At 46.2% G+C, this 27,306-nt stretch overlaps 1 protein-coding gene across 7 annotated transcripts in view; it reads right to left on the bottom strand.

Annotated features, from left to right (window-relative positions):
- adgrb3 (adhesion G protein-coupled receptor B3) overlaps positions 1-27,306 on the bottom strand; it is a 202,591-nt gene that overhangs the window by 64,912 nt on the left and 110,373 nt on the right. For all 7 annotated transcript variants that reach the window (XM_064316727.1, XM_064316723.1, XM_064316721.1 and 4 more), the window contains 5 exons: positions 22,067-22,175; positions 9,365-9,511; positions 6,434-6,509; positions 2,381-2,483; positions 123-166 (listed from right to left, as the gene is read on the bottom strand). In XM_064316727.1, the coding sequence (XP_064172797.1) occupies positions 123-166; positions 2,381-2,483; positions 6,434-6,509; positions 9,365-9,511; positions 22,067-22,175 (479 nt within the window). The remainder of the gene's footprint in view (positions 1-122; positions 167-2,380; positions 2,484-6,433; positions 6,510-9,364; positions 9,512-22,066; positions 22,176-27,306) is intronic.

Here is a 27,306-nt window from a genome sequence, read left to right as displayed (position 1 = left end):
GAAAGTCATCCTTTGTGAGGTCGGGCAGTGAGTCCAGGCTCTTCGCAAAAAAAATAAATTAATTAATTAAAAAATAAAATAAAATGAAAACCGCAGAAGAAAGTAAAAAAATGTTCACTCACATGACGGTGCTGTCCCACAGCGCGCAGAACGGGTTCATCGTGCCCTGGAACACACACACACAAAAAAAAATCTGGTTCAGTATCGACGCGTTTTGACTTTGGGAGTTTGGCTGCAACAGTTGCTTGTCCCTTTCTGAGAATCATCTGAAAACAGGTCAGGAGAATTGTGCGTCTTGTTGCCCGGAGATAATTGATTGTTTCACACGTAACCTTGGCTGATATCCCTGACCTGTGCCTCCCGTTTAATCTGTCAGATTAACAGAAAGGGCCGGGCTGTGAAAAGAGCTCTCGCTGTAATTATTTCCTGAGCCCACGTGCGTTTCCTTTCTTTTTTTTTTTTTTTTACCGCTCGGGAGTGCAGCAACCCTCTGGGTGGCGGTAAATTAATTATTGAACCAATTACCAGCCATTGTTTGTTCATTAATGCCGTTTAAGTGTGTCCTGCCATTGTCAAAATAACTTGTCTGCGCAGTTGGCCGAGGACCGAGCGTACAGGAAGCGAGACGCGAAACGGAAGAGCAGCTGACATGCCCGGCATCTCCCCATTCCCCCCCCCCCCCACGTAAAGGAACTCTCGCGGTGCTTACAGGAAGAGCATCCGCTATCGCCTTCCAGAGGTTGTGACAAGCGGAGATATGGTCATCGTCCTTTAATCAAAGGAGGGCGCGCTGTCGATCAGGCTTTATTTACTGAGCGTGCACGAGAGCGGCGTCGCACTTAGCCAGCGGGCACGCGCCTCCATTATGTTCACCATGGCGACCGGCGGAGCGTGGGCAGCCACCCACCGGATGCTGCGCAGTCTCTCAAAACTCCGTAACAGCTGGCTTTTATCCCATTAGCATCTCCCACTCGTTAGCGAGTTATTGATGCTTCAGATAAGTGAGGTGGATAACTAACTTACTTTTAATCGAACGGTCCTGCGGGCCCCACTCTTCCTGATTAACAAACTGGTGAGTTTTACAACGCGTATCCCTTCAGTGGCTTACTATCTTTTTTTTTAGTTTTATTTATCTATTTATTTGTTTTTAGTTTAGTAGAGTTACCTTTGTGTTCACATTACTTTATAGCTGTAACAGTTGATGCACTGCGTTTAGTCATTTTTTCTTAGGCAAAAAGAATGCAAATTTATCCATGGTCTGGCGTGGTCTTGCGTTACGATCAGATATGACCTACAGTTATTACTCAGTTATTACTGCCATTCATTTTCTTTCACCGTCATCTCTCACATTCTTCTCACAACTCAAGAATTTCTCAGTTTCTGATTCAACATCATCATTTTGCCACATCCTCATCCAATATCTCGTTCTATGTGCCAAGTCATTTAGTCCAGCTATTAGCTAATGTTCATTTACACTGTCGCGCAGCCTCCCTGAAATACAGAATTTGGCAAATAGAATTTTTGAGTTCAAGAAAATTATCTACAATTCTAAATGCTGTATGTATGTATTTACAGTATAAGGATGTGCTCTGCTGAGTTGATTGTTTAAATGTCTGATATGAGCCAGGAGGGAAGACTGAGGCTTCTGTTCTGGTTCTGAAGACTGGTTCTGGGTCCTGCTAAGACTGGCACACAGTTCTGTGATCTGGCGTGCCGTAAGGCTAAACGGCTTTGGACGTCAGTTAAATTCTATTTATTACTTATTTATTTATTTATTTTTCTAGATGCTTTTGAACACAACTTCAGCTGCTCATCATATAGGGTCACTTTCTGTCCTCTTCAGTGGCCATATGAGGGTGATTCTACTGTACCACAAGCCTGGAATCAAACCTCAGTTCTTACAGCAGAGAGACCATTTTCATATGAAGTCTGAATATACAGTGTCATGAAGAAGTGTCTGCCCCTTCCTGATTTCCTCTATCGCTGTACATTTGTCACACTGAATGGTTTCCCGTCTTTAGACAAAATGTAATATTAGACAAAGGGAACCTGAGTAAACACAAAACACAGTTTTTAAATTATAATTAAATTTTTTTTTTTAAATGAATGAAGTTATCAACGAATAACTTCATGAATAACTTTGGCAGATGTGTGACGAGCATCGGTTACATTTTGTCTAAAGATATGAAGCCATTCAGTGTGACAAATATGCAATAATAGAGGAAATCAAGAAGGGGGCGGACACTTCTTCACGGCACTGCAGCAATGGCGTTTTTAACAGTGCGTCTGCCTTGCGTTAGCCATGCTAACGGAAACGTGGCTGATGGTGTTGGCGTTCTCAGTACTGGCGGGTGTTGGACAGGGAGGTAAGGCGACTTACGTTGGCCAGGTGCGCCAGCTCGATCTCCAGGGGCGTCTCCTGCATCCTTGGGTCCGGCCTGACCGTCACGGCGATGACCTTGGAGTTCACGGCGGTGTTGTTCCTGTCAAACGAAGAAAAAGGAACGCGTCTTCCGTCACACTTCCGTCACTGCATTTGACGTGCAAAAACTGAGACCCACTGCGTCTGCTCGTTTTCTTTGCAACTTTGCAGAGGCAATCCAAATTAAATCTGTTAATTTGTGTTCATTAAGAGCTTTTAGAATGCACAGTAGTGTGTGCCCTGTGATAGATAGGCGGCCTGTCCAGGGTGTATTCCCGCCTCTCTCCCAATGCATGCTGGGATAGGTTCCAGCACCCCCTGCGACTCTGACCAGTATAGATAATGGATGGATAGATAGGAGCTTTTAATGATGGATCATTTACCCTCTTGAGCCACATTATGTCAGAAATAGGGATGCCATGGAGAATAAAAGTCCCATGTTCACGCTGGTTATTGTGCTATATTGCAAGCGACTACAAACAAAATATTTTTAATTTGATCAGTTAAAACTATGTACTGTGTGTGTGTGTGTGTGTGTAGCTACACTTATCAAACTATGGTGCCATCATTTAACTCCTTTATCCAAGACAAGTGAAAAACGTTGCTTGCCAGTTATAAAAATTAAGAAACACAACTGACAGCAACAGCCAAGGGAAGTTGGTTGAAGTTAAATACATCTGTTCCATTTTAATTTGTTTCATTTCACTTCAGCCATACGAATGATAAAAAACAGACTAACAAGCACACATTACATTTACACAAATGTGTATATGCTGTCAAAGTGTAAAATGATTGGTGTTTACATAAATCTGATATGGTTTCATTGTAATCCAGGTTTCCTTTGAAAGCAGGTTAATGGCTGGAAGTTATGTCATGGTAAAATAAACACATAAACTGAAATGAACATGAAAATATTTTATGCACTATACAATATACAAGGCAATTATAATTTATGTATTTTTATTTATTTCAATTTTGCATGTCATTTGCTTGTGGTGCAGGTCAATGAAATCAGCGAGAATACTGCAAACAACTGGCTGAAGGAAAATGAGAAATGACGATATACATGACAAACTCATGAGATGACAAAACTCATATACAGTACAATGAGAAAAACCGGAGTGTGTGCGATTTCTTTGAGCTGTGTGTATAACAGAAACTAGAGACGAGGGGGTGGGAGACTGGACATAATTCCAGGTTAGCTAAGCCTGAGTCTTTAAAAAGTAACTTGCAAGGAATCAGGTTTTATTCTCTAAAGAGCATCTGTTTCTCTCACTCTGTCCGTCTGTCTGTCTGTCTATCTGTGTTTCTCTCTCTCTGTCTGTCTGCCTATCTGTGTTTCTCTCTCTCTCTCACTCTCTCTTTCAGGGGATTTTTTTATATTGACCATAAAGTTAAGCTCTGCTCCCCCCCCTTCTCTGGCTGTTCGGACTTGTTAGAGGAACACATCAAAAAGTCAGACATGAAGAAGTACCTCACCCTCGGCAAGCACAATTCCCCCCTTGAATCTGCACCCATGTGGGGGAAGGAGGGGGGGGCATATGTGAAAATCACAAAGCGAACCAAAATCTGCTGCAGTGATCACTGACACCCCAAACCCTGCACTCACTTCACTGGGAGAAGCCAGAGAGAACCCCAATACATTATAATCAGGGAGAATGATCCCACTCATTACTGTGGGAGAGAAATCATGCTCATTACTGTGAAAGAGAGAAATCGCACACAAGTCAGAGTGAAACTCTGAAGAGAAATTGCACACAACTCGGTGTGAAGGAGATATCCCAAACTTTAATGTATGAGAGAGAAGTCCAGCACATTGTGAGAGAGAAATCCCATAAATTACTGTGGGAGAGAAATCACATTTATTACTGAGAGAAATCCTGCACATTTTTCTGAGAGAGAAATCCCACACAATAATATGTGAGAGAGAAATCACATAATTACTGAGATAAATCCCACACATTAATGTGTGAGAGAGAAATCACATAATTACTGTGAGAGAAATCCCGCACATTAATGTGTGAGGGAGAAATCACATAATTACTGAGAGAAATCCCACACATTAATGTGTGAGAGAGAAATAGCATAATTACTGTGGGTGAGAAATCCCATGCTTTAATGCTAGAGAGAAATCTCACCCATTACTGTGAGAGAGTTTAATCTCACACACTGCAGTGCTGAGGGTTAATCCTACACCTTAATCCTACACATTACTGTAACAAAAGAGAGAGCAATCCTGCATTTAATGGTCTGAGCTGAGAAAGTGAACCTATACTTTACCACCAGAGGAAAAATATCACTGTGATTGACAGCATTTTAATATAACAGGTTCCACTTCAGTGTGAAAGGCAGCACTTTGACGTGATAGGGTGACACATTACCACTAGAGCGGACCCGCTACTTTGATAGTCACTACTTCAGTTTAATGGGCACCGGCTCAGCGGCTGAGGCGACAGTTCAGTCTGAGAAACCAAAGCTTCGCCATGACGGACAGTTTCCCACAAGAAGTGACAGTTTACCATGCACAAATGCCACTTCACTTTGAGAGACAACAGGTTGTTATCAATGAAGGTGACACTTAAAACCTAGAATTTTTACCCCCAAAAATTACATTTCACAGGGCGAACGCCGCAAGAGAATTTTAAGTTTTCAGTGAGAGCCGCGGACCCCGACGGAAATGCATCCTGGATTATTTTCTGGCGTAGACGAGGTGAATCCAGAATGCGTTCCGGTGTTTCGTCCTTTTTTAAAAGTAAATTAAAAGTTGAAATTTGTTCACAGGATGTAGTGAACGAAGCGCACGCGTCAGTGTGCCGGTGGCTACGGGTTCGATGGAACAGAAAACCGCTCTGCCCGACACGCGCACAGCTCGCTGTACACGGGCCGGCACTGCGTCCAGACCACGGCACTGCGTCCAGACCTCGGCACTGCGTCCAGACCCCGGCACTGTGTCCAGACCATGGCACTGCGTCCAGACCACGGCACTGCGTCCAGACCACGGCACCGCAGCACGCAGCGAATTAATCCGAATTCCTGGCAAAAAAGTTCGCTCGCAACAATCCGCAGATAAGAAATATCTTTGAAAGGAGGAGCGGAAAAAAAGGCTCGATAGAGACAAGGTGCTGCTGACGCAGCGTGGCATTAATTCCAGTAATGAAATATCGACACGTATCGGGCTCTGGCTTTACCGCGCTCGTGAAAAGATGAAAGAAATATCGCTCACTTGTGTCCGTGTTCCCTTTTAAATTTGTTAGGCGAGGAGTTGCACATTTGCGTGGGGGCATTTCTGCATTTCAACTCCAACTGGACTTTTGTTGTATGTTGAATGTGGGGTACATCGCAATTCCGATGCCAAAAGGGGCGACATGGCTCAGGAGGTAAGAGCGATTGTCTGGCAGTCGGAGGGTTGCTGGTTCAAACCCCGGCCTGGGCGTGTCGAAGTGTCCTTGAGCAAGACGCCTAACCCCTAACTGCTCTGGCGAATGAGAGGCATCAATTGTAAAGCGCTTTGGATAAAAGCTGCTATATAAATGCAGTCCATTTACCATTTACCAAAACAAACAAACAAACAAACAAATAAATAAATAAAAATGAAAGGGTGGCACGGGGGTGCAGAGGGTAGCACTGTCGCCTCACAGCAAGAAGGTCCGGGGGATTGAATCTGGCCAGGGCCTTTCTGTGTGGAGCTTGCATGGTCTCCCTGTGTTCCAGTGGGTTTCCTCTGGGTACTCTGGATTCCTCCCACAGTCAGAAGACATGCAGGTAGGCTAATGTGAGACTCTAAATTGCCCACAGATATGTGTTCGAATGAATGATGTGTGTGCCCTGCGATAGACTGGCGGCCTGTCCAGGGTGTGTTCCTGCCTCTCGCCCAGTGCACGCTGGGATAGGCTTCAGCACCCCCCCGTGATATAAGTGGGTATAGATAATGGATGGATGGATAAAAATGACAATGTATGCATGTTGATATAGGTGTGGGCGTGTGGATGAAGATAATCAGGCAGAACTTACTTAGGGGTCGGCAGCATAAGTCCCAGGGTTTTGTATAAAACCGTCCCCAGGATGAACACAGGGGATCCGTCTGCTTCTGTGGGAGCAAACACAACACTGCAGTCATCTCTACAATGGAGATCATAGACACAATTACAATATAATAATAATAATAATAATAATAATAATAATAATAATCCCCTGCTATATGGAAAATGACTTGAACATTGATCGTGATCTTGATTTACCCATAAGTGAAAACACACATCACTCTGTTCCCAAGAAGCTACATGTGCACAATGTGCAAATGATAGAGAATGCTTTTGTGGTCCCTAACCGGAAATGTACAGGCTAATATAGGGCTAATATTCAGCACCTAGTGCATCCGGCACATGAAATGTTTACTATGGATCTGTTACATGATAAAATGTCTGCATTTTTCATCTTAGTGTAACACCTTCTCTCGGTTATAATGCAACTGTCAATAAGCAATTAAAAGACAGGGCTGGAACTGCCCTGCCCATGTTTTAAAATCACAAAGTTGTTGTTGGCCTTTCATAAAGGTATACAGTGTTTCTCCCGAACTATAAAGATTAATTTTATTTCTTCTTTTGATTGTGGTTTGGAAATGTCTTATGTGCAAATTTAATGAATTGCTCTTTTCTTTGATGTATTAAGTTCCATTCAACACTATTCATATATGCATCCGGAGACACAAACAGTAAGCAGGAGAGTTTGTAAGCTGATTAAAAAAGAAGACCAGCCGGTCAAATCTTGGGGAATAATAAATTCCACCCAATTTGCATTCTGTTCATATATTACAATACATTATTTTTTAGCTGCGACCGCAGCTCTATTGGTCTGCTGGTCGGTCGATCGGTTCACAAAAAGTGTCCCACCCCATCGCGGCCACAGTTTTCTCCCCAGGAGGCTGAAATTTGGCATGGACGTTGGTCATGACCGAAGGTAGAGCTGAGTAATTTTCAAGGCCGATTGACCAAGAGGGGGCGTGGCGATGGGCATGGCCTCTCACAAAAAGGTGCATGACTCCTGAGTGGATTCACAGATTTGCACAAGATTTTGTGGAAAGCTTGGTCATGAGCCAAAGAAGAGGTCACGCGTTTGTGTGAGGGTGTGTGCGTGGATGCATGCGCACATGGATGCATGCGCGTGTGCGGTCGCAGCTAAAAAAAAAAAAAGTCCCAACTGACAAATATACAATGAATAAATAAATAAATACTCAGGAAATACAAATATAGGCTAGCTTTCAGTTAATATTGCTATTTAAGTTCTATTGCAGGAAATGTATGAAACAATGTGAAGTTAATGAGGAATGCGTGAGAAGGCACCCACTGGCACAGCTGTTGCGAACAGTGCTGTGCACCTCTTCTTCTGATTGGCTCCTGAACTGACAGGAGCCAATCAGAAGGGACCCAGTGATCACAGTGCGATGGTTCATCAGCTCCATAATGAGAAGATGTGCTGTCAATCACCGATGGGTTTAAACTAATCACTGCATTACATTAGAGTCAATTAGCAGGCGTTCTCCTCCAGAGCATGCCTCCAAATACATGATTATGTACAGGCTACAGTCTCTAAAAAAAGCTAATAATAAAAACGTATTACCACAAAAAATGAAAACCATAATCAGAATTGACTAACGAACGGGTGGTGATGTGGGGGGAGAGGAAGAGGGAAAAAAAAAAACATCTGGAGAGGTTGGCTTTCAGTTTAAATGATTCGGTTGTCCTTACCACTGGTTCCTTAAACCATTTGGAGGCCAGTACAGACAGGAATTGTGATTGGGAAGGGCTGTCGTTTGATCGTCAATGAAAAACGTATTATTACTGGTCCAAAACACTGAGTGAAAGGAAACACCGGATAGCTCCGCCTATTTTGCGATGGATGAAGCCTCCCTGCTTCCTCATTGAAAGGCCCGTGGTCCAGACATGGTCTTTGCCTCAGAGTGTAGATTGAGTTTGATGTATCCGGGCAACGTTTAAAGCCCGTTACAGGTTAAAACACCGGCACGGCGGCCAATGACATCGTTAGAAAAAAAGCCAGACCATTGCTCAGACCTTTCTTCGTCCCATTGATCTGTGTGTTCTCCTAATTTATGGCGCAGAAGAAAGACATAATCCTGTGTGTTCTGGCCCTGCCTCAGCTCTTAATATCACAGTCTGACAGTCTATTTTTATCTAGCTGGATTCAGTGCTAGCGAGGAATTTGTAAAAGCCATTCTTGGAGAAGTAACTGGGTGTAATCAGCCATGGCTGGGGGGAGGGGGGGGGCGGGTTGACCTACAACAATTCTATTTACAGCTCCCGTGCCTTTAAGAAAGGAAAAAAAAAAACACGGAGGGATACGTGTTGTTATTTTTAGCATATATTCGTGTTAACTGGCAGCAAGACAAATTAACCTATATCGCCATGGTGTACGATCATACTGTGCAAAGCGCGCGAATCAATATCAAACAATGCCCTGGATTCGACAAGCATTCGTCTTCAACTTTTAATCACAACGAAACGCATTTGTTTTCATTAATGAAAAAAAGAACGCGTGTCGAAAAAAAAAGTGCTTGTGTTTGCACATCAAAGGAGTGGACACACGGTAATTGAGTCCGAGGCAGTACGGAATTACGATTCATCTTCCCCCCGAGACCGTAGCACTGCGTCTGAACTGTGCAGAAAACCTCCAATAAGTGGTATTTGTGCTGAGTTAATGTACTGTCCTAATTAACCGTGTCTTATTAGGCCTGAGTCATTACACTGGCCAGGAAGGGTGCTGCGCACATAAGAACTACACCTGTCCTCGGATTAGGCCGAATCTGTGCCTGTCATCTGTGCAGGACAATGTTGAGCCTTAAATCACGGCGGGTATGGTGTTTCAGTGCCACAGAGCTGTGGGCTAGCGGGTGGGTTTCACTGGGTGCTGCGCTCGTTGGTACCGTACCTGCGGACTGGGGGATGAAGATGCCTTTGGGGATGACCACCTTGTCCTCGGAGTTCCGGGCCCAGTCCACCATGCCTTTGCGCCCCTTCATGGGGAAGTTGATGTCCGTCATCACGGAGACTGCCGGGAGCTTCTGTATGCTGGCCACTGTTCGGAAATAACAGGATACATTTTGATATTATTATGATATTATCTGTAATATCCCACATGGCATGAACGCACGCACACACACACGCACATACGTACGTATACACTCCAGCATGCACACGCATCCACGTGCACACACAAGCACAAATACGTATACACACACACATGCACACACACACACACACACACACATATACACACAGACATACAGACAGACACACAGACACACACACATACACACAGACATACACACACACACACACACATATACACACAGACATACAGACAGACACACAGACACACACACACACTATCTCAACACGAGGGGTCCATAATGACTCAGAAGCTTAACTAATCAGCCGTCAGTGGCTGGAGGTCACCCCGGACGCTCAAACACACACAATCAGAGCTGCTGTTCCGGAGAGAAGCGGTCTTACGGGAGGCCCGTCCAGTAATGAGAACACGCTCCTCGCTCACAGACCTCGCTCGTCTGGCGAGAGGGAAGCACTTGCGCAAACATTCTGGGGGTGTGGGGATAAGCTCTGACCTCTGTGAGAACTCTGCGCCCAGACGGCCCGTCCTCACGGCGACTCTGAACAAAGCCAAGCCAAACATTCAATTTCACCGCCGTTTCCTTCCCTCGAACGGTGCGCCGAAGCTTCGCAGAAAAGCAATGAGGCCAAAGCGCTTTCAGCTAAACAGCTAAATGCTAAATTACTACTTCTTAGTTCGCTGATTTTTAGCCTAATTTTTTATTATTTCTCTCCCAGGTTGGGGCACTCAGCGGTTTCTCTAGGTCCAGCTCAATGCTGCAGGAGTTTGGGTAAGCATGCATTCATTCAGCCATTCACTGTTTTTCTGTCCAGCAGAGGAACTGCGCTGGTCGTTGTGATAGAAAAGTGCATTTAATGCGCAGCTTCTGCAGTCAGCCTGCAGCTTTTCCATCCTACCCCCCGCCCCCCGATGTTCTGTTTGTGGGCAGAGAGATGGCAGCAGTCTGGTTCCGGAATCAGACCAAACCCCTCCCTCCCTGGAGAGACGCTGCAGCCAAGAACGCGCCCCCCCTGCCAGGCTGCTGGACCCATTCCACCACTGGCACGCTCGGGACTGGGCACCAGACACGGTGACACTTACATACACGCAAACAGGATGAGCCACCTTAAAGCCCTTATGGCTTATGACCTTTCTGTGACCTACCTGTTTAAACTGACTACTGACAACACCATGGTGTACAGGTACATAATAAAATTCAGCAATCTAATAGTTAATATACTACAAATGTTCTATAATTATATTTTGATTGCTAAGCTGGTGATAATGCCGGTGATCACAGCTGCAAAGTTCCAAAAATGTCTGCGCTCAGACTTAAACTGGGTGTGTAAATGCCAAATTAAGAATCAAAGAAAAAGAAGGTCCCGCACACCAAAAGATGCCTCAAACGCACCTGAAGCGATGTCTTTTAATCAAAGACTCGGCGCTAAGCTTTCTTCGGTGTGGACGATCACAGCTGGTGATTAGAATGCGCTGGCATGCCATATCTGTGCAGGTTATTTAATGGACGTCCATTCAGCCCTGTCGTATGTGAAGGACCGAGGCCCACCTTTACTGTACATCAGCCGCGTTACAGTCCGCATTGACCCCGGCTCACATTGCCGATCAGACGGCGTGCGCGTGCACGAGCGATTACACGCTGCGCGGCTCGGCCGCGAGGATGTGGGCGTGGTCAGTGGCTGCGAGGGGGGCCGCGTGATTGGGTGTGCGGCGCAGACGGGCGTGCCGCTGTTCTGTGTGAGGAGCACGCTGCTGTTCTCCGCTCCGGAGACGGTCGGGTGAAGGGCACCTGCCCTCGCTTCTCTCTGCGCAGCTGTTGGAGCTGCCGCGCTCCATGGGGGGGCAGGGAGGGAGTGTTGGGGAGGGGGGGGGGGGGAGCAGACTCAGAGGGCGGGTCGCCCCAGTACCACGATGGCACGGTGTAGGGCAGCGTGTGTGAGCAGTGTAGGGCAGCGTGTGTGAGCAGTGCGTGTGCGGGGTGAGGTGACCCGAGCGCTGCTGTGGAACAGCGGTCAGAGCAGCAGTACGGTGACATGGCAGTGTGGGACTGCTGTCTGCTCAGCAGTGTGCTACAGACCGCAACAGCTGTCAGTGTGTGGAAAAGGGGTCAGTAGTGTGAAACAGCGGTCAGTGTGTGGAAAAGGGGTCAGTAGTGTGGAAGCAGTATTCAGTAGTATGCATGAGTGGTCAGTAGTGTGAAGCAGTAGTCAGTACTGCAGAGCAATGATCAGTAGTGCGCAACAGTGGTGAGCAGTGTGGAGTAGTGGTCAGTAGTGTGCATGAGTGGTCAGTAGTGTGAAGCAGTAGTCAGTACTGCAGAGCAGTGATCAGTAGTGCGCAACAGTGGTGAGTAGTGTGGAGTAGTGGTCAGTAGTGTGCATGAGTGGTCAGTAGTGTGAAGCAGCAGTCAGTACTGCAGAGCAGTGATCAGTAGTGCGCAAAAGTTGTGAGTAGTGTGGAGTAGTGGTCAGTAGTGTGGAGCAGTATTCAGTACTGCAGAGCAGTGATCAGTAGTGCGCAACAGTGGTGAGTAGTGTGGAGTAGTGGTCAGTAGTGTGCATGAGTGGTCAGTAGTGTGAAGCAGTAGTCAGTACTGCAGAGCAGTGATCAGTAGTGCGCAACAGTGGTGAGTAGTGTGGAGTAGTGGTCAGTAGTGTGCATGAGTGGTCAGTAGTGTGAAGCAGTAGTCAGTACTGCAGAGCAGTGATCAGTAGTGCGCAACAGTGGTGAGTAGTGTGGAGTAGTGGTCAGTAGTGTGGAGCAGTATTCAGTAGGGTGGAAAAGTGGTCATTACTTAGTGGAGCAGTGGTCAGTGCAGTTAGAGAATAAAATAGCCTATGCTCTATTAATGGGAGTCGCTCTTGGTTAATTAGGAGCAAACACATGGCTTTAAAAAGCCGGTCCTCTGCAAAAACATGCTTTGTATATCACTGCGGAAACCGTGCGGTAGTGTTCACAGTGACTCCCGAAAGAGGAAGCATGTGACACGTGCTAGTTTGCCCAAGTTCACTCAGCAACAAAATAATAAATGAATAAATAAATAAATAATAACAGACTTCACATGTGGATTTCTTCTGTTCAGTTATCTTATTTGTATAGAGTATATTATTATAGTATAATCAAGATTCCAGCTCATGGTCCTCTACATGGTACTACATTTGTTCCAGAAACGGTAAATTGTGTAAATAATCTATCGTACTGATGCTAAAAGCCTAAAAGCGAAGAGACAATTTGACACTGATTGCTCTAACTCTGAGAATAGTAATAGCAGTGTAATAACATGAGTAACAAATGACTTTAACAATGTAACAATGTGCAATACATTTACGTACTAAAAACTTATATGTAAAAAGTATATGCATTTTTTTCGGAATAATGCACAATTAAACTTGAAATAAACCATGTATCTACGGTGTGTGACTGTGTTTGTAGGCACATTGTGCACGTCTGTACAAGCTTCTACATGTGTGCGTGTACGTATAGATCGATTATATAACTATTTCAAATGGATTACATCCACGTAACTTGTTCCACTTACGGAAGGGGGCTGTACCTGGAAAATTCCATAAAGGTCACACAGAGGCTCCGGTGAGCTGGTTTCATTTGGGAAGGCAGAGTACAGCTGTGCGATGTCTCTGCACTGACTTTGGAGCGCATCCTACCCAACATCCTGTTCTAGGAGGGGCACCCTTCCTCGCCTCAATCCCAAACTGGACAGAGCGGATCTATACCCAGCCCGTCTCCACGCATTACATCACATTACAGGAATTTAGAAGATGCTCTCATCCAGAGCGACTTACACAACTTCTTACATTGCATCCATTTATACAGCTGGATATATACTGAAGCAATGCAGGTTAAGTACCTTGCTCAAGGGTACAGCGGCAGTGTCCTTACCCGGGAATCGAACCTGTGACCTTTAGGTTACAAGACCAGCTTCTTACCCATTATACTACACGGCCGCCCAATGGGGACCACCACCATGTCTGGATGGGGTCATCTATACCGGCCGGGGTGGGCGGGGGGAAGGCAGGCTACGCAAGCGTGATGCTGCTGTTCATATCGGCCGCCTCACTGGCTAAAACCCGCGTGGTCCGGGATTGGGGAAGATTCGCGGGCGGCAGCGGGAAACCGCGGGAGAGGTCCGGGGGGTCCGGCCGGAACCCAGCGGGGCGGCGGCGGGCAGCGCACGGCGAGCGCGGCGCTGTTCTGGGCGGGTTGCTAAGCGCCCGCGGCGCGGCTCTGCGGTTCGGCCCGAGCCGTATTCCCAAAGCAGGCGGCGCTCCGCGGGGGGGCGGGGCCACACAGCAGCAGGCGCGCAATCACAGGGACGGCGGGGCACGGGGGGGGGGGGGGGCTGAAAGCACCAGATGTTCGGCGGTGGGGCGCAGCGGGGGGGGGAGCATTAGTCACAAGCCGCTTTGTGTGAAAACTGGAGGAGAGGGGAGGCAAGTGGGCTCTGAACATTTTTTAGAGAAAATTTTATTAACTTATTGTTATTTTGGTTTTAAAACACACTCACACGCACACATACACACACACACACACACACACAAATGGACACACACACACACAGACACACGCACACGCACACACACACACTGATTTAAATAGATCATTTTGCTTTGCTGTGGAGAGCAAAACATTTCGATTTGGTCAAAAAATTGGTCTCTGATTAACAGCACAATGCACCAATCATTATGCAGGTCTGTGAAACCTCTCTCTCGTATCCCCGCCTCCCCTAATGACCCCTCCCCTAATGACATCTTCAACATGTTTCTGTATGTTGATACAGTCTCTCTGTTGCATGCATTTCACAGCTGAAATTAAAGGCAAATACTTGTATGTGAAACCCAACCTTAGAGAAACTGCATGTCCCACAGTACCTTGCAAACACACTGAAGGAGAGTAGAGTGAGCCCAGCAGGGGAATCTGTCATCTATCATTTCCACAATAAAAAACTAAATTCTGGCTCAGTAATCACATTTTTTCATTCATACTTGAGTACAATGAGTTGTGAACTGTGTCGGAGCAAAAGACTCGATTGCCCACAAAATCTATACAGGACACATATAGGCCTCCACAGTGCAGTTTACAGGGTATTTCAGAGAGCTTCTCTATGATTGGTGCAGAATACAGGACATTAAATCCACTCCGAGTTCAGGGGAGGCAGGGGCAAATAAATCAGAAACGAAGCGATGGAATTGTGCTCCAGTAATTTATAACTTATAATTGATTTTTCAACTTTTTGTAAACAGGCTATCCAGGACAACACGCTGTCACACCACCTTCACCTCCACTGCGTTATAAATAATGACACGAAAAGCCTCGTTGAGTGTTTAAAATCCTCAGCGAGGACAGACGAGAGAGAGAAGAAAACACAATTTCAAGTTCACCTCTGTCCTGAGAGAGAGAGAAAGAGAGAGAGGGGGTGACACTGAAGATGAAATTAGCTGGAACGCTGATAAACACTCTTCAGTTAATCATTTTCCCCTCTAATAAACGCGCAGGGCGCTGCGTCTGAGGCGTCTGCTCGCCGCCGGGTTCAGCTTCGCAGGGAGTACGTTAGCGGGATTTCTGACGGCCGACGGGCCCCAGAAATTGAAATGTAATAATAACTGAGCGCGGGCTGGACTTTGCCCTCATTTTACAGCCTAAGCAGAGGTGGAACAGGGCGAAGTGATTGAAAAGTAAATTCCACGCTGACGCTGAGCGGTGTTCGCCCAGAGAGCAGTAACGGGGTGGAACCGCCCGAGGCAAGGGCACCGAAATCATTTCAGGAGCGGGGGGTCCAAACACAGAGAAAAGCAAATGTCAGGAATCTTGATAAATTGTTGAGCGGCGTGTGTGTGTGTGTGTGTGTGTGTGCTCAAGAGTGTATGTGTGTGTGTTCGAGTGTGTGCGAAAGTGTGTGTGTGTCTGTGTGTGGGTAGGCAGGTGTGTGTATGTATGTGTGTGTCTGTGTTTGTGTGTCTCAGTGTGTGCAGTGTGTGTGCGTGTGTGTGTGTGTCTCAGTGTGTGCAGTGTGTGTGTGTGTGTGTGTGCTGTGTGTGTGTCTCAGTGTGTGCAGTGTGTGTGTGTGTGCGTGTGTGTGTGCAGGTGTGTGTGTGTCTCAGTGTGTGCAGTGTGTGTGTGTGTGTGTGTGTGTGTGTGTGTGTGTGTGTGTGTGTGTCTCAGTGTGTGCAGTGTGTGTGTGTGTGTGTGTGTGTGTGGGTGTGTGCAGGTGTGTGTGTGTGTCTCAGTGTGTGCAGTGTGTGTGTGTGTGTCTCAGTGTGTGTGTGTGTGTGTCTCAGTGTGTGTGTGTGTGTGTGTGTGTGTGTGTGTGTGTGTCTCAGTGTGTGCAGTGTGTGTGTGTGTGTGTGTGTCTCAGTGTGTGCAGTGTGTGTGTGTGTGTGTGTGTGTCTCAGTGTGTGCAGTGTGTGTGTGTGTGTATGTGTGTCTCATCAGAGAAAAAAGGATGAGTCACTGTGCCTGCCTGCAGTCACGTCCCTGTTCCCAGCCTGTCCAGGGCCTGTTTGCTCTTTGAGGTGACAGCTCTGGCTAGGACACACACAGACGGACCCCCGTGAAGGCAGACGCTCAGACTGTCGGCTGCACCGCACAGCATCAGACTGAGACAGGGAAGTGACATCATACACGCGTTGCGTAACTGAAACTACCGAGGCTGACCAGGTAGTTACACAGGAATGCAATGTAAATAAAAGAGCCTCAAAGTGGTACATCTATATGTATATTTATATATATATATAGCACTCCTGCATACATCCTCTCCCCATTACACAGATTCTGTAAATTACATTAAATCTACTGAGATTTTATCTATCTATTGAAAATTCCATATATCTGTTCAGCTCCCAGAAACACCCACTCAGAAAATATATTTCTATTATCTCATTGTTTTAAGCACTTTTCACATCCGATATTCAAAGAAAATGCGGCAGTCATCACGCAGGACTGAGAATATCTCTTGCGTAGATGCAGTCAAAAAAGAGTGTGCGCAGATAAATGACACGATAAAGGTGCCTTCAGAAAGAGAACGAATCCGCTCCCCGTTCGCTTCAAGCCGTTGCGGCGAGAGTGACTCCCACGTCCGCTCGCGGTACGAACCCGGGCGGGAGGTTCCTGTTCCTGTCGTTTTTAATGGATTTTTTTCCCCTCTGTTCCCCGTCCTGTTCTTGTTTCAGGGCCGTAAAGCAGTGGTGAGTTAAGGTTATGCAGGCAGCGGGAGAGAGAGAGAGAGAGAGAGAGAGAGGGAGAGAGAGAGGGAGAGAGACAGAGGGGGAGAGAGAGAGAGAGAGAGAGAGAGAGGGAGAGAGACAGAGGGGGAGAGAGAGAGAGAGAGAGAGAGGGAGAAAGAGAGAGAGAGAGAGAGGCAACGCCGGGTGTTTACCGCGGCCTGCAGAATCGGCGGGAACTTAGAGCTGGGGCGGGAATGGCGGTATCTCACTCCGCCGGGCGCCGAGCGCTCCGGCTACCGCCGCGCGGAGGAGCCGCCAACTGCCGGAAAGGCGGCCATGTTGTTCGCTCAAACGAAACAACGCTAGCTTATTATTTTATGAAAGGGTTTCATTATGCTACTTTAGTCTTCTGTGTTGAAATCAATTATAACACTGCACCTTCCCAGAGTGTCCACAGTTATTCTTTTATTTGGCAGGGTATTTTGCAGTGACGGACAACTTGACACCCTGCAGAACATGGTATGAGGTGTGTGTGTGTGTGTACAGTATGACTGTGTGTGTGTGTGTGTACATGTGCATGTGTTTGTGTGTGTATGTGTGTGTGTTAGATCGTGTGTGTGTGTGGGGTTGTGTGTGTGTGTGCGTGCGTGCGCATGTGTGTGTGAGTGTGTGTGTGTGTGAGCGTATGTCGTACTTCCATTCTTATAACTCCCTTACTGTAAGCGGTATGGGCATTGTGAGTAATAAAATTATGTTCCGCATGGTTGCCTGAGTGTGCGGGAACAGGATGTGAGTGGACAGCCCAGATGCCAGAGGTGTGTATATGGCCTGACTTACAGAGCTGTGACCAGGCGCTCCGCACACATGTGTGGGTCCACCTGCAGGCACGTATGACACAGAGAGCCCTGTACACACTGAACACACACACTGCAGAGAGAGTTATGTACTGAACACACAGACTGCAGAGAGAGCTGAACACACTGAACATACACACTGACTCTGTTCTGGGCCTATTCTTCCAGTGCCACAGACCTGGACGCCTGTCTAGCAGGTGTCCTACATACTGAGAAACACGTTACACTATCCAACTGCTCTTTCTATATCTTTTCACCACACTACCAAAAAAAAAACTGTAGTATGCAGTATTCATACATCAGTCTTCTAGTTCCCTCTCCTATCTTTCAATCTAGAGCCGGAAGTGCCCCTCTTAGGGAAAAGCTATAATTTCATAAAAACATACTCCTCAACCAAGCATACACATTTCACTGAACAGCGAACGCCGAACATGTATTCCCTCTGAAGCCGAAATGAAATTTCTTTGGGGTGAACGCAGCATAACCCCGACTCATCAATCGCACGGGGTGCAGAAACGTATCGGGGGGCGAGAGGGAAAGAAAGAAAATCTGTGAATCTGACTCGTAGACACCGGGCGCTGGGATGAAATAAACATGACGCGTATAAGCGCACAAACACACGGAAGAGCTGTTAATGGACAAACACGCATCTGAAATATTAACGCGCCTATGCAGCTGCGAATAAACAAACGCGCCTCTTAAATATTTAAATGCACAGGCACAGCTGTAATATGCACGCGCAAATACGCATGTGGAAAAAAGAAACACACGAACACACAGACACCTGGCTGCACTGCAGTTTCTTAATGACAACAGTGTCACTGTGTCCTGCACACTCGGAGGAAATATTGAATCCTTTCATTTTTTTTTTTGCATTTTTTGCATTTATTAGTGTGTGAATGCTAGGTCAACTTAGCAATCCATGCTCGAATACTGCAGAAAAAGTATTTTCCAGTATTATTTTTGGATCAGCAATATTGTCACATAATTGCATCATTTCTGACTAATAAGTGATGATGTCTGTAAAGCGTATTGTGAAAACTGCTGTAAAATACGCTATACAAATAAAATTTGATTGATTGATTGATGTCATTCGTATGTCATTCGGGAAACAGTTATGTTTTAGCATAGGTTATGTCAGAGTAATGCTTACTGATTGAACTGGACTTAATGTGTTCATGGCTGTACAAAATGAGTATTGTACCTTATCAAACCTGCGTTTTGTAGTTGCCCCAATGACCTTCGGTATGCGCTAATTGTACGTTGCTTTGGATAAAAGCGTCTGCCAAATAAATGTAATGTAACGTTTTAAATGTTATTATTTTTCATGTACAAAGCCAAACATATTTTCTGATGTGGACAGCATTTATCTCTGAACCTGGGTGCCTTTAACAGGGGCCTGTGACACTGCCCAGGCTGTCCCTGGGCTCTTCGCTAGTCAAGCTAAAGCAGACGATGTAAAGGGTTAGCCCCCCCAGTTCTTCATAGTGTCCATTCTGCAGAAAATGAAACTGCTTTGAGCATAACCAGTGTCTGAATCAATCTGTGGTGGAAAGAGTCTGAATCAGTGTGCGGTGGAAAGTGTGTGAATCAGGGTGCTGTTGAAAGAATCTGAATCAATGTGCTGATAGGAAAAGTGTCGTGATATCGATCAGTGCTGGAAGTGTGAAAGTGGTGGATGGTTGAATCAGGGTGCTGTGGAAAGGAATATGTTGGAAGTGTCTGAATCGTGCGTGTGGGAAGTAGAGGTCTGAATCAGTGTGCTGTGGATAGAGTCTGAATCAGTGTTGCAAGTGTGGAATCAGGTGTGCTGAAGAATCGATCATGTGCGTGGAAAGTGTGAATCAGTGTCTGAAGTCTGAATCAGTGTTCTGTGGATAGAGTCTGAATCAGTGTCCTGTGGAGAGTCTGAATCAGTGTGCTGTGGATAGAGTCTGAATCAGTGTGCTGTGGAAAGTGTCTGAATCAGTGTTCTGTGGAAAGTGTCTGAATCAGTCTGCTGTGGCTAATGCTACATTTTCCCCTTTGTTTAAACAGGAGCATAAATAGCCTGCAACAGCGCATTTTCAATTCGACATACTACACAACATAACCTTTATTGTAATTAAAGTACATAAATATTAGCCATAAACTGTTGTGAGTGTGCAGACCTGCGTTCAGCACCACGGACAGCACCATTCAGCACCCTGCAGCACCAGCCTCTGCACTGTAGAGCCTACAGCACAGCGTGGAAATGGATGATCTTTCAACGAGGCAAAATGAACAAGTCAGGCTGGCCTATTTCAGTGCTCATCGGCACAGCGAATCCTGCCGTCCTGAGTATCCACAGCCAGTCTTTATGTTCCACTCCGCTTCATATAAATTGCAATTCGCTTCCACAGTGAACAGGTAGAAAGGTCAGGCTGTGAGAAGCTGGCAAGGGCTTACGCCTGTAACCACATTTCGTACATTTTTTATGTATAGGAATATCAATATGTTGCAAAATTTCACTTTGTATGTATATTCAGTGCTTATGAATTTAGTGTATATTAATATGTTTGCGAGAAAGAATATTGTTAGTTATACTATTCTGATTTTTATTTCATGTGGTTGTTTTGTCTGCAAGTGTCTTATCTGCTGTAATGTTTTTGTGTTTTGTGTGGACCCCAGGAAGACTAGCTGATGTTCTGCATCAGCCAATGGGGATCCTGATAAAAATCCTAATCCCAAGGGCGTCCGTCAGCAGGACGAGGAGGACCACGGGTCCCACACCTTCTCTGCGACTCGCCAATTCACCGTAGGAGCACGTGGCTTTCCTGATTTAAACAGCCACATTAAACGGCTCTCTACAGCATTACTTACAGTTTCACCAGACCGCGTCAACGCGAAGGCGGACGTCATAAGCGCGATGCGCGGCGCGGCCGGGGAACGCTTAGAACAGCTAACGGGGATAAGAGGCCGCTCTCTCATCCCCGTCGTTTTACGACGCGCGCTGACGCTCCGCGGCGAGCGCAGGCGGTCCTAGCGAGAGAACATCTGGCGCGGTTTGTCAGCGGAGCATTCCGAGCCGATGAGTATCTAAGGCGCGCTCCCCCCCCCGGCGATAATGCCCTCTTAATTGTCGCTCTGCAGCGGGAACAAACGGCCCATCCCTCCTCTTTAAGAGCGGGGGGGGGGGGGGGGGGGGGGGCGGCGGCGCGAGCCTGCGAGACGGACGGTCGCCGGGCGACAGAACAAAACAAACACGGGCGACAGGGCCGGAGGGTTACCGCGGCGACACAACGCGACAGGATCCGCTGAATTAGCAAATTAAAAAAAAGGGGGGGGAAAGAACAACTTTCTAACTGTCGAAGCTTATCTGCTCCTTTGATTTGATCTGATTAAATCTTGTATTTATGTATGTTATATTTCAGGCTCGGGTAAATCAGGCTGATAAAACATGTAACACTCACTGCCTGATTTACAACAGCTCTCTGTCATATTTAGGATTTTATACATTATGACACGAGGACCCTAGTACTGAGGAGAATCTACCCTAGTGCTGGTATATTACATTTTATGTTTTTTGTTTTGTTTGTGTGAGAAAAAAGAAATCATTGATGTGTTTATTTGTGTGTGTAAGAGTCGGCAAAAATGCAGCACTCCAACCAGGCTACGTAAAGAGGACCCATATCTCCGGCTTCATTTGATATGTGTTGATGCCTCTAACTATACAACAGAGACAAAAAGCAACAGTGAGAAAAAAAACTGAAAGAAAAAAGGCACTAAGCATTCAAACAAGTCCGCCCTTTTCTCTGCTCTTTTTGAAGTTGCTACGTGTGTCCAGAGGTAGATCTCTCTTTTGAACATCAAGCACAAAAGGTGACTGTTTTGAAAAGAAGGAAAAAAAAAAAAAAAAAGTAACCTGTAACCTTGACTGCAAAGAACCATGGTTTTCATATCAGTCCATTAAAAGATCATTTCTTTATGAAGGGTGTTACAGTTCTTCTCAAAATTCACATGATCAATTCATTCAAGTTCTAGTAACCTAACCCCCCCCCCCCCCACCCCCCAAAAAAAAAAAAAAAAAAATACAGATTATTCTACCAAGCATTATCTTTTTAAGTCAAGGGCAATTTTCCAAATAAGAGCCCATATTGGTTATTGGAATAATCAGACAGCCGTGCATTGTTATCTTGAGATGAGGGTTTCCACAGCACATTAAGATAAAGGCCCTGATTTAATTAATGTTATTGATTCACTGCCATTTAGCCATCCCCCCAACCCCACACCGCACTCATTTACCCCCAATTAGTGATGACAGGGATGCTGACGTGAGGTGTGGGGATTATGTGTCTGCACGGGTGATTTACAGTGGACCAGAATAAACAGAGAGAGAGAGAGAGGGAGAGAGGGAGACATAGAGAGAGGGAGGGAGAGAGAGGGACAGAGAGAGAGAGAGAGAGAGAGAGAGAGAGTCTGGAGGGGGCTGTGCAGAGACATGGTTTCCGTACCCAAGTTCCCCGTCATCAGATAGGAGTTGTGGAAGTCCTTCATCCCCAGGCCAACGATGTGGATGAAGTCTTCAATGACCTGCATCAGCTCCACAGAGCCCGGGTAGATCTGGAAAGAATATGAGAATAGAGCGGAGGTCACACAATTGGGCTTATCACTGGGCGATTGCCAGTTCAAATCTGGAAAAATTAAAAAATGACACCACTCAAGACTTTATCTTTACTTAAATATTAACTGTCTATTGTGAAACTGTAAGCAGTTTGTTGCCTGCCTGTGTGTGTGTGTGTGTGTGTGTGTGCGTGCGTGTGAGAGAGGGCCCATATTATACAACAATGTGTGTGTGTTTGTATGTGTGTGTGAAGAGAAGACAAGGTTCAAAAACTACAGTAAGGAATGGTGTGAGTGTATGAATAGCCCTCTAAGACTTGAATCTGAGGCAACTAAAACTTATACAGCTAAGAAGGCTGGTATAGGGTAACTAAGCCTCAAGGCAGCTCAAAAGCTCCTGGTCACTGAGGCAGCTAACACAGGCCCTGGTCATGCACTAGGCGTCAAGGCCTAACACAGGCCCTGGTCACTAGGGCAGCTAAACAGGCCCTGGTCACTAGGCAGCTAACAGGCCTGTCTGCAGAACACAGGCCCTGGTCACTAGGGCAGCTAACACAGGCCCTGGTCACTAGGGCAGCTAACACAGGCCCTGGTCACTAAGGCAGCTAAGCAGGCCCTGGTCACTAGGGCAGCTAACACAGGCCCTGGTCACTAGGGCAGCTAAGACAGGCCCTGGTCACTAGGGCAGCTAACACAGGCCCTGGTCACTAGGGCAGCTAACACAGGCCCTGGTCACTAGGGCAGCTAACACAGGCCCTGGTCACTAGGGCAGCTAACACAGGCCCTGGTCACTAGGGCAGCTAAGACAGGCCCTGGTCACTAGGGCCCTGGTCACTAGGGCAGCTAAGACAGGCCCTGGTCACTAGGGCAGCTAACAATAGGCCCTGGTCACTAGGGCAGCTAACACAGGCCCTGGTCACTAGGGCAGCTAACACAGGCCCTGGTCACTAGGGCAGCTAACACAGGCCCTGGTCACTACGGCAGCTAAGACAGGCCCTGGTCACTAGGGCAGGCCGTATCACAGCAATATCAAGTGGCATCAGTGACACCAGCGCTGACCCTCCGCCCCTCACCCCCAACTCCCCTTCCGCCACGAAGCATCATCGTCATCACTGATCTGCAATGGACCGCTGAGCGAGAGTGCGTGTGTACGCTTGGGATCAGGCACCATGCATACTACAGAATTCCCATCTTTCAATGGCAAGCAGCAGCCAGTGATGTTGTCCGCTATCGGCACCATGGACAGCACCAAAGGCCGCACAGCCTCCCGGTTCACTCAAAATCCCTTCAGCATGTTTTCTGCTGCTGGATGGCCAATGTCATCACCCCCTCCTTGGCATTTAGAGGACCCCCCTTGCCTTTCGGCCCAGCTTTTCCCAGGCCTGTCCTGGTGTGATATTTACAGAGGTCGCAGACATTTCCACGGTGACAAAATCAATCAGGCAGTTATTTGCAGTCGTGTGTTCATTTACCCGTTCGAAGACAATGATCTGCAGCAAAGCAAATAGAAATCAGATCCCCCCTCAATGCGGGCCCCTCCCTGCCTGGAGGATGTCAGGCATCAGTGTTTTGTTGTTTTTGTTCAGGTTTGGGCGGGGGTTAGTGGTCTGACAGAAAGCAATAGGCCCCTGATTCTCTGACAGAAAGCAATGGGCCCCTGATTCTCTGACAGAAAACAATGGGTCCCTGATTCTCTGCTTCAGAAATGACCTGCTACTGTTCCAATCATACATGCAACAGCAAAAACTGACAGAGAGGAGAAAGGTTTGTGTTTGTATTTTGGATAAAGACACACATACAGGGGCAACAAGACTAACCCCAGTTTACAAACAGTTGACTTGCAAAGAGAGAAGCAAAAAAACGTATTTAGCCTCAGCAAAACCAATGCTCAGCAAAGAATTGACTGAAATTTTTAATCTTCTAAAAAACAATTAGTAAGGCATGCTATTGGAACTTTACAAAATAAGTTCTGTCAACAAAACCAGAGGGTTCTAACGGAAGCTGGAAAAAACTTAATTTCAATCCGACATTAGAAATTGCATCTTTATTATTTATGCATTGAACAGTTTGTCATGAAGAACTGCAGAGACGGTGCAATCATTCGAGACAAACCTGACGGACTGATGGTTACACAACATTCATTGTGGCTGTATTTTTCCAAATGATTTTTCTTCTCGTCTTTATTGAACTGTTTCTTCTCTTGCTACATTTAGTTGTTATTGTTTAAAATGTTACCCCCATCCATCCATCCATCCATGGATGGATGGATGTTTAAAATGTTACCAACTCATTCATTTGTCTTTTCTTTTTAAAAAATCAAATGCTATATTAGAATATATTTGTTCTTGTATATGGATGAATTAACGGTCCGTTCTTGTTTATAATTACTGTAATTACTGTAATCCAGGTCAGACAGATGTACCGAATCTAAAAAGCTTGTCCTTGAAGAGTAACGCATTTGCCAGTCACGGTCAAGCAAGCCAGCCAATATACCTGTGCAGTAAAGAAAAAAAAAGGCATCTCCTATTCAGGAACCTCACTGCTTAACTACAACTGCTGGTCGCAGCGACCGGATGACACAATTCCTTTGTGAGAGACTTCTCAATTATTTATTCTTCAAGATTCATATTTGGGGAGGAGTCACTTATTCATATTTTATGATCCCTTCTGCTAGACTATCTGAATGCTGACTGTTCCAGGCTTTCACTCGGAATACTGACTGACAGAGAAAACAGCCAGAGAGCAGACACACAGCAGAGAGCTCAGATAAACAGACACACAGCAGAGAGCTCAGATAAACAGGCACACAGCAGAGAGCACAGATAAACAGGCAGACAGCACAGAGCACATATAAACAGCCAGACAGCACAGAGCATGGATAAACAGTCAGACAGCAGAAACACAGCACAAAGCACATATAAACAGCCAGACAGCGCAGATAAACAGTCAGACAGCGTACAGACAGCACAGCTAAACAGTCAGACAGTGCAGAACACGAGTAAACAGTGAGACAGCAGACACACAACACAGAGCACAGATAAACAGCCAGACAGCACAGAGCACAGATAAACAGCCAGACAGCACAGAGCACAGATAAACAGCCAGACAGCACAGAGCACAGATAAACAGCCAGATAGCACAGAGCTCAGATAAACAGTCAGACAGCGGACAGACAGCATATATAAACAGACAGACAGCGAACATGCACACACATTTGACACACAAAGCAGTACAGCACAGAGCAGACACAGGGACAGAGACCTAACAGCAGAAAGTGGAAAGCCACTAGCAGAAAAAGCACTTCGGGAGACAGACAGAGAATTGCTCGCCATGGTAACAAGGTTTGCCCTGCATTGTATGTAGTCAGCACCAGGAAATGGCAACCCTGTCGATGAGAACATCTCATTGGCTACCGTCTTCCAGTCCGTCTCCAGGGAAAGGAAGATCCATCTGCAGCATTTCACTACTGAAATACTGTACCTAACGCAAAACTAAAGCAATTACACTGTACCACAAGTGTCCACTGGCGTTTACTTTGACTTATGATATATACTGATATACAGTATCTATTCACATTATTTTTGGTTTGCAGGAACCCGTCACTGATGCATCAACAATCACATGAACTTTCATTCATTTAAACAGCTATGTTGTAGCTGAGGGCATTCAATTTGAGCTCATTAAAGGCTGTTAAATCAAATTAGAGATTACTATTACAATTTTCTGTTTCCCTATGAGACAAATGTTCCGTTTGTGCCGTGAATTGTATTTGTGTAATAATAATAATAATAATAATAATAATAATAATCCAGATCAAAATCAATTGACCTATTAAATGGAATGTAAGAGATGCACAGACCCACCCCTCCCCCCAGATCCCCCCACCATAAACTCCCCCTTGCCCCCCCTTTACCCCTCAGTAACCCCCAGAAGGGGACACAGGGCCTGTGCCATGAAGCACGATTACTGAGTAAAACCCGGAACCCTCCCAAATCTGGAACATGGACTGGAGTAAGAGGAGCTGTACCGGGTTTTACTCTCTGGAGTTATCCAGCTACAGTAACTCAGTAATCCTGCTCTGTGAACCAGGCCCCAGGGCCCAGGGCCCAGGTTTTAGCTGAGGGCCACCTGGATAGGGAACCAGTCAGGGTGGAGGAACCCAGCAAAGGCTATTCATTTGAGAAGGGTTTGTCTCTGTGTACCTGAGCTAATGGCTTTCTGAAATGCGGTTAATGCAAAAATTTTGTCCTGATATTTTTCTGCTGAATGTATTCATGTACATTTTTTAATACACTGGTATTAATGGACAGAAAATCTTACAAGTAGACGACTGGAGAGGACTGTGGTCACTCAGCCAGTCAGGCGCGGAAAGGAAAATGACCAATGACAGGTGCGCGGGCTGGCAGCCGTGGGGATAGGAGGGAAATCGGAGCGGACGTGGACAGACACGCCCACCGTGGAAATTCTGTCGCTTCCTTCAAACTGCAGCTGACACAGTTCGTCACGCTAATTAACAGAAGCCCAATTAAAAGTCAAAGAGATTATCGGATTGGGGACCGTAGAAATGGCTGTCCTGCTTCTATCTATAAACCGCGTAACATTAAGAGCCAAATTGCTGTTGCAATAACAACCTATATATACTGTGGAGCTGGTGGAGTTGTACTGCGGGCTATCTCTCCTAAGATTTTCAACCTGTTCACAGCTGAGAAAGAACAAAGGAAAAATTTGCAGGACTGCAAATGTAAACACCTTCAATCTTTCCACAAGCACTGCAGGGATATCCTACTAGATTATGTACACTTTATAAAACAGTGAGGTGCACAGAACCAGTCGGGTGTTTAGGCTCTGAATACCATGATTTGTGTCTGACGCGAACAGCCGGCAGACCTCAAGTCCAGCTTCGGTTGCACTGCTGCCACCCGGTGGAACTGGAGAGTATTACACCCTGCGTGTTCTTTTTTTCAGTTTGCCCCGGTTCCCAATGCAAAGATTTTTGAGAGCACAGAGAACACTTCCACACGGTGCCAGGGGAGGCAGCAGCCTCTTTCAGAGGGTAACTACCCAGGCCACACATCTGTCTCTCTGATAAAGTGCTGTCAATGCATATATAACAGCACAGAGGTAGGCACGT

Source organism: Anguilla rostrata, chromosome 18 (genome assembly GCF_018555375.3).
Source record: "Anguilla rostrata isolate EN2019 chromosome 18, ASM1855537v3, whole genome shotgun sequence".
Lineage (NCBI taxonomy): Eukaryota > Metazoa > Chordata > Actinopteri > Anguilliformes > Anguillidae > Anguilla > Anguilla rostrata.
The sequence above is the reverse complement of the archived record's forward strand: the minus strand, read 5'-3'. Positions and strand labels throughout refer to the sequence as shown.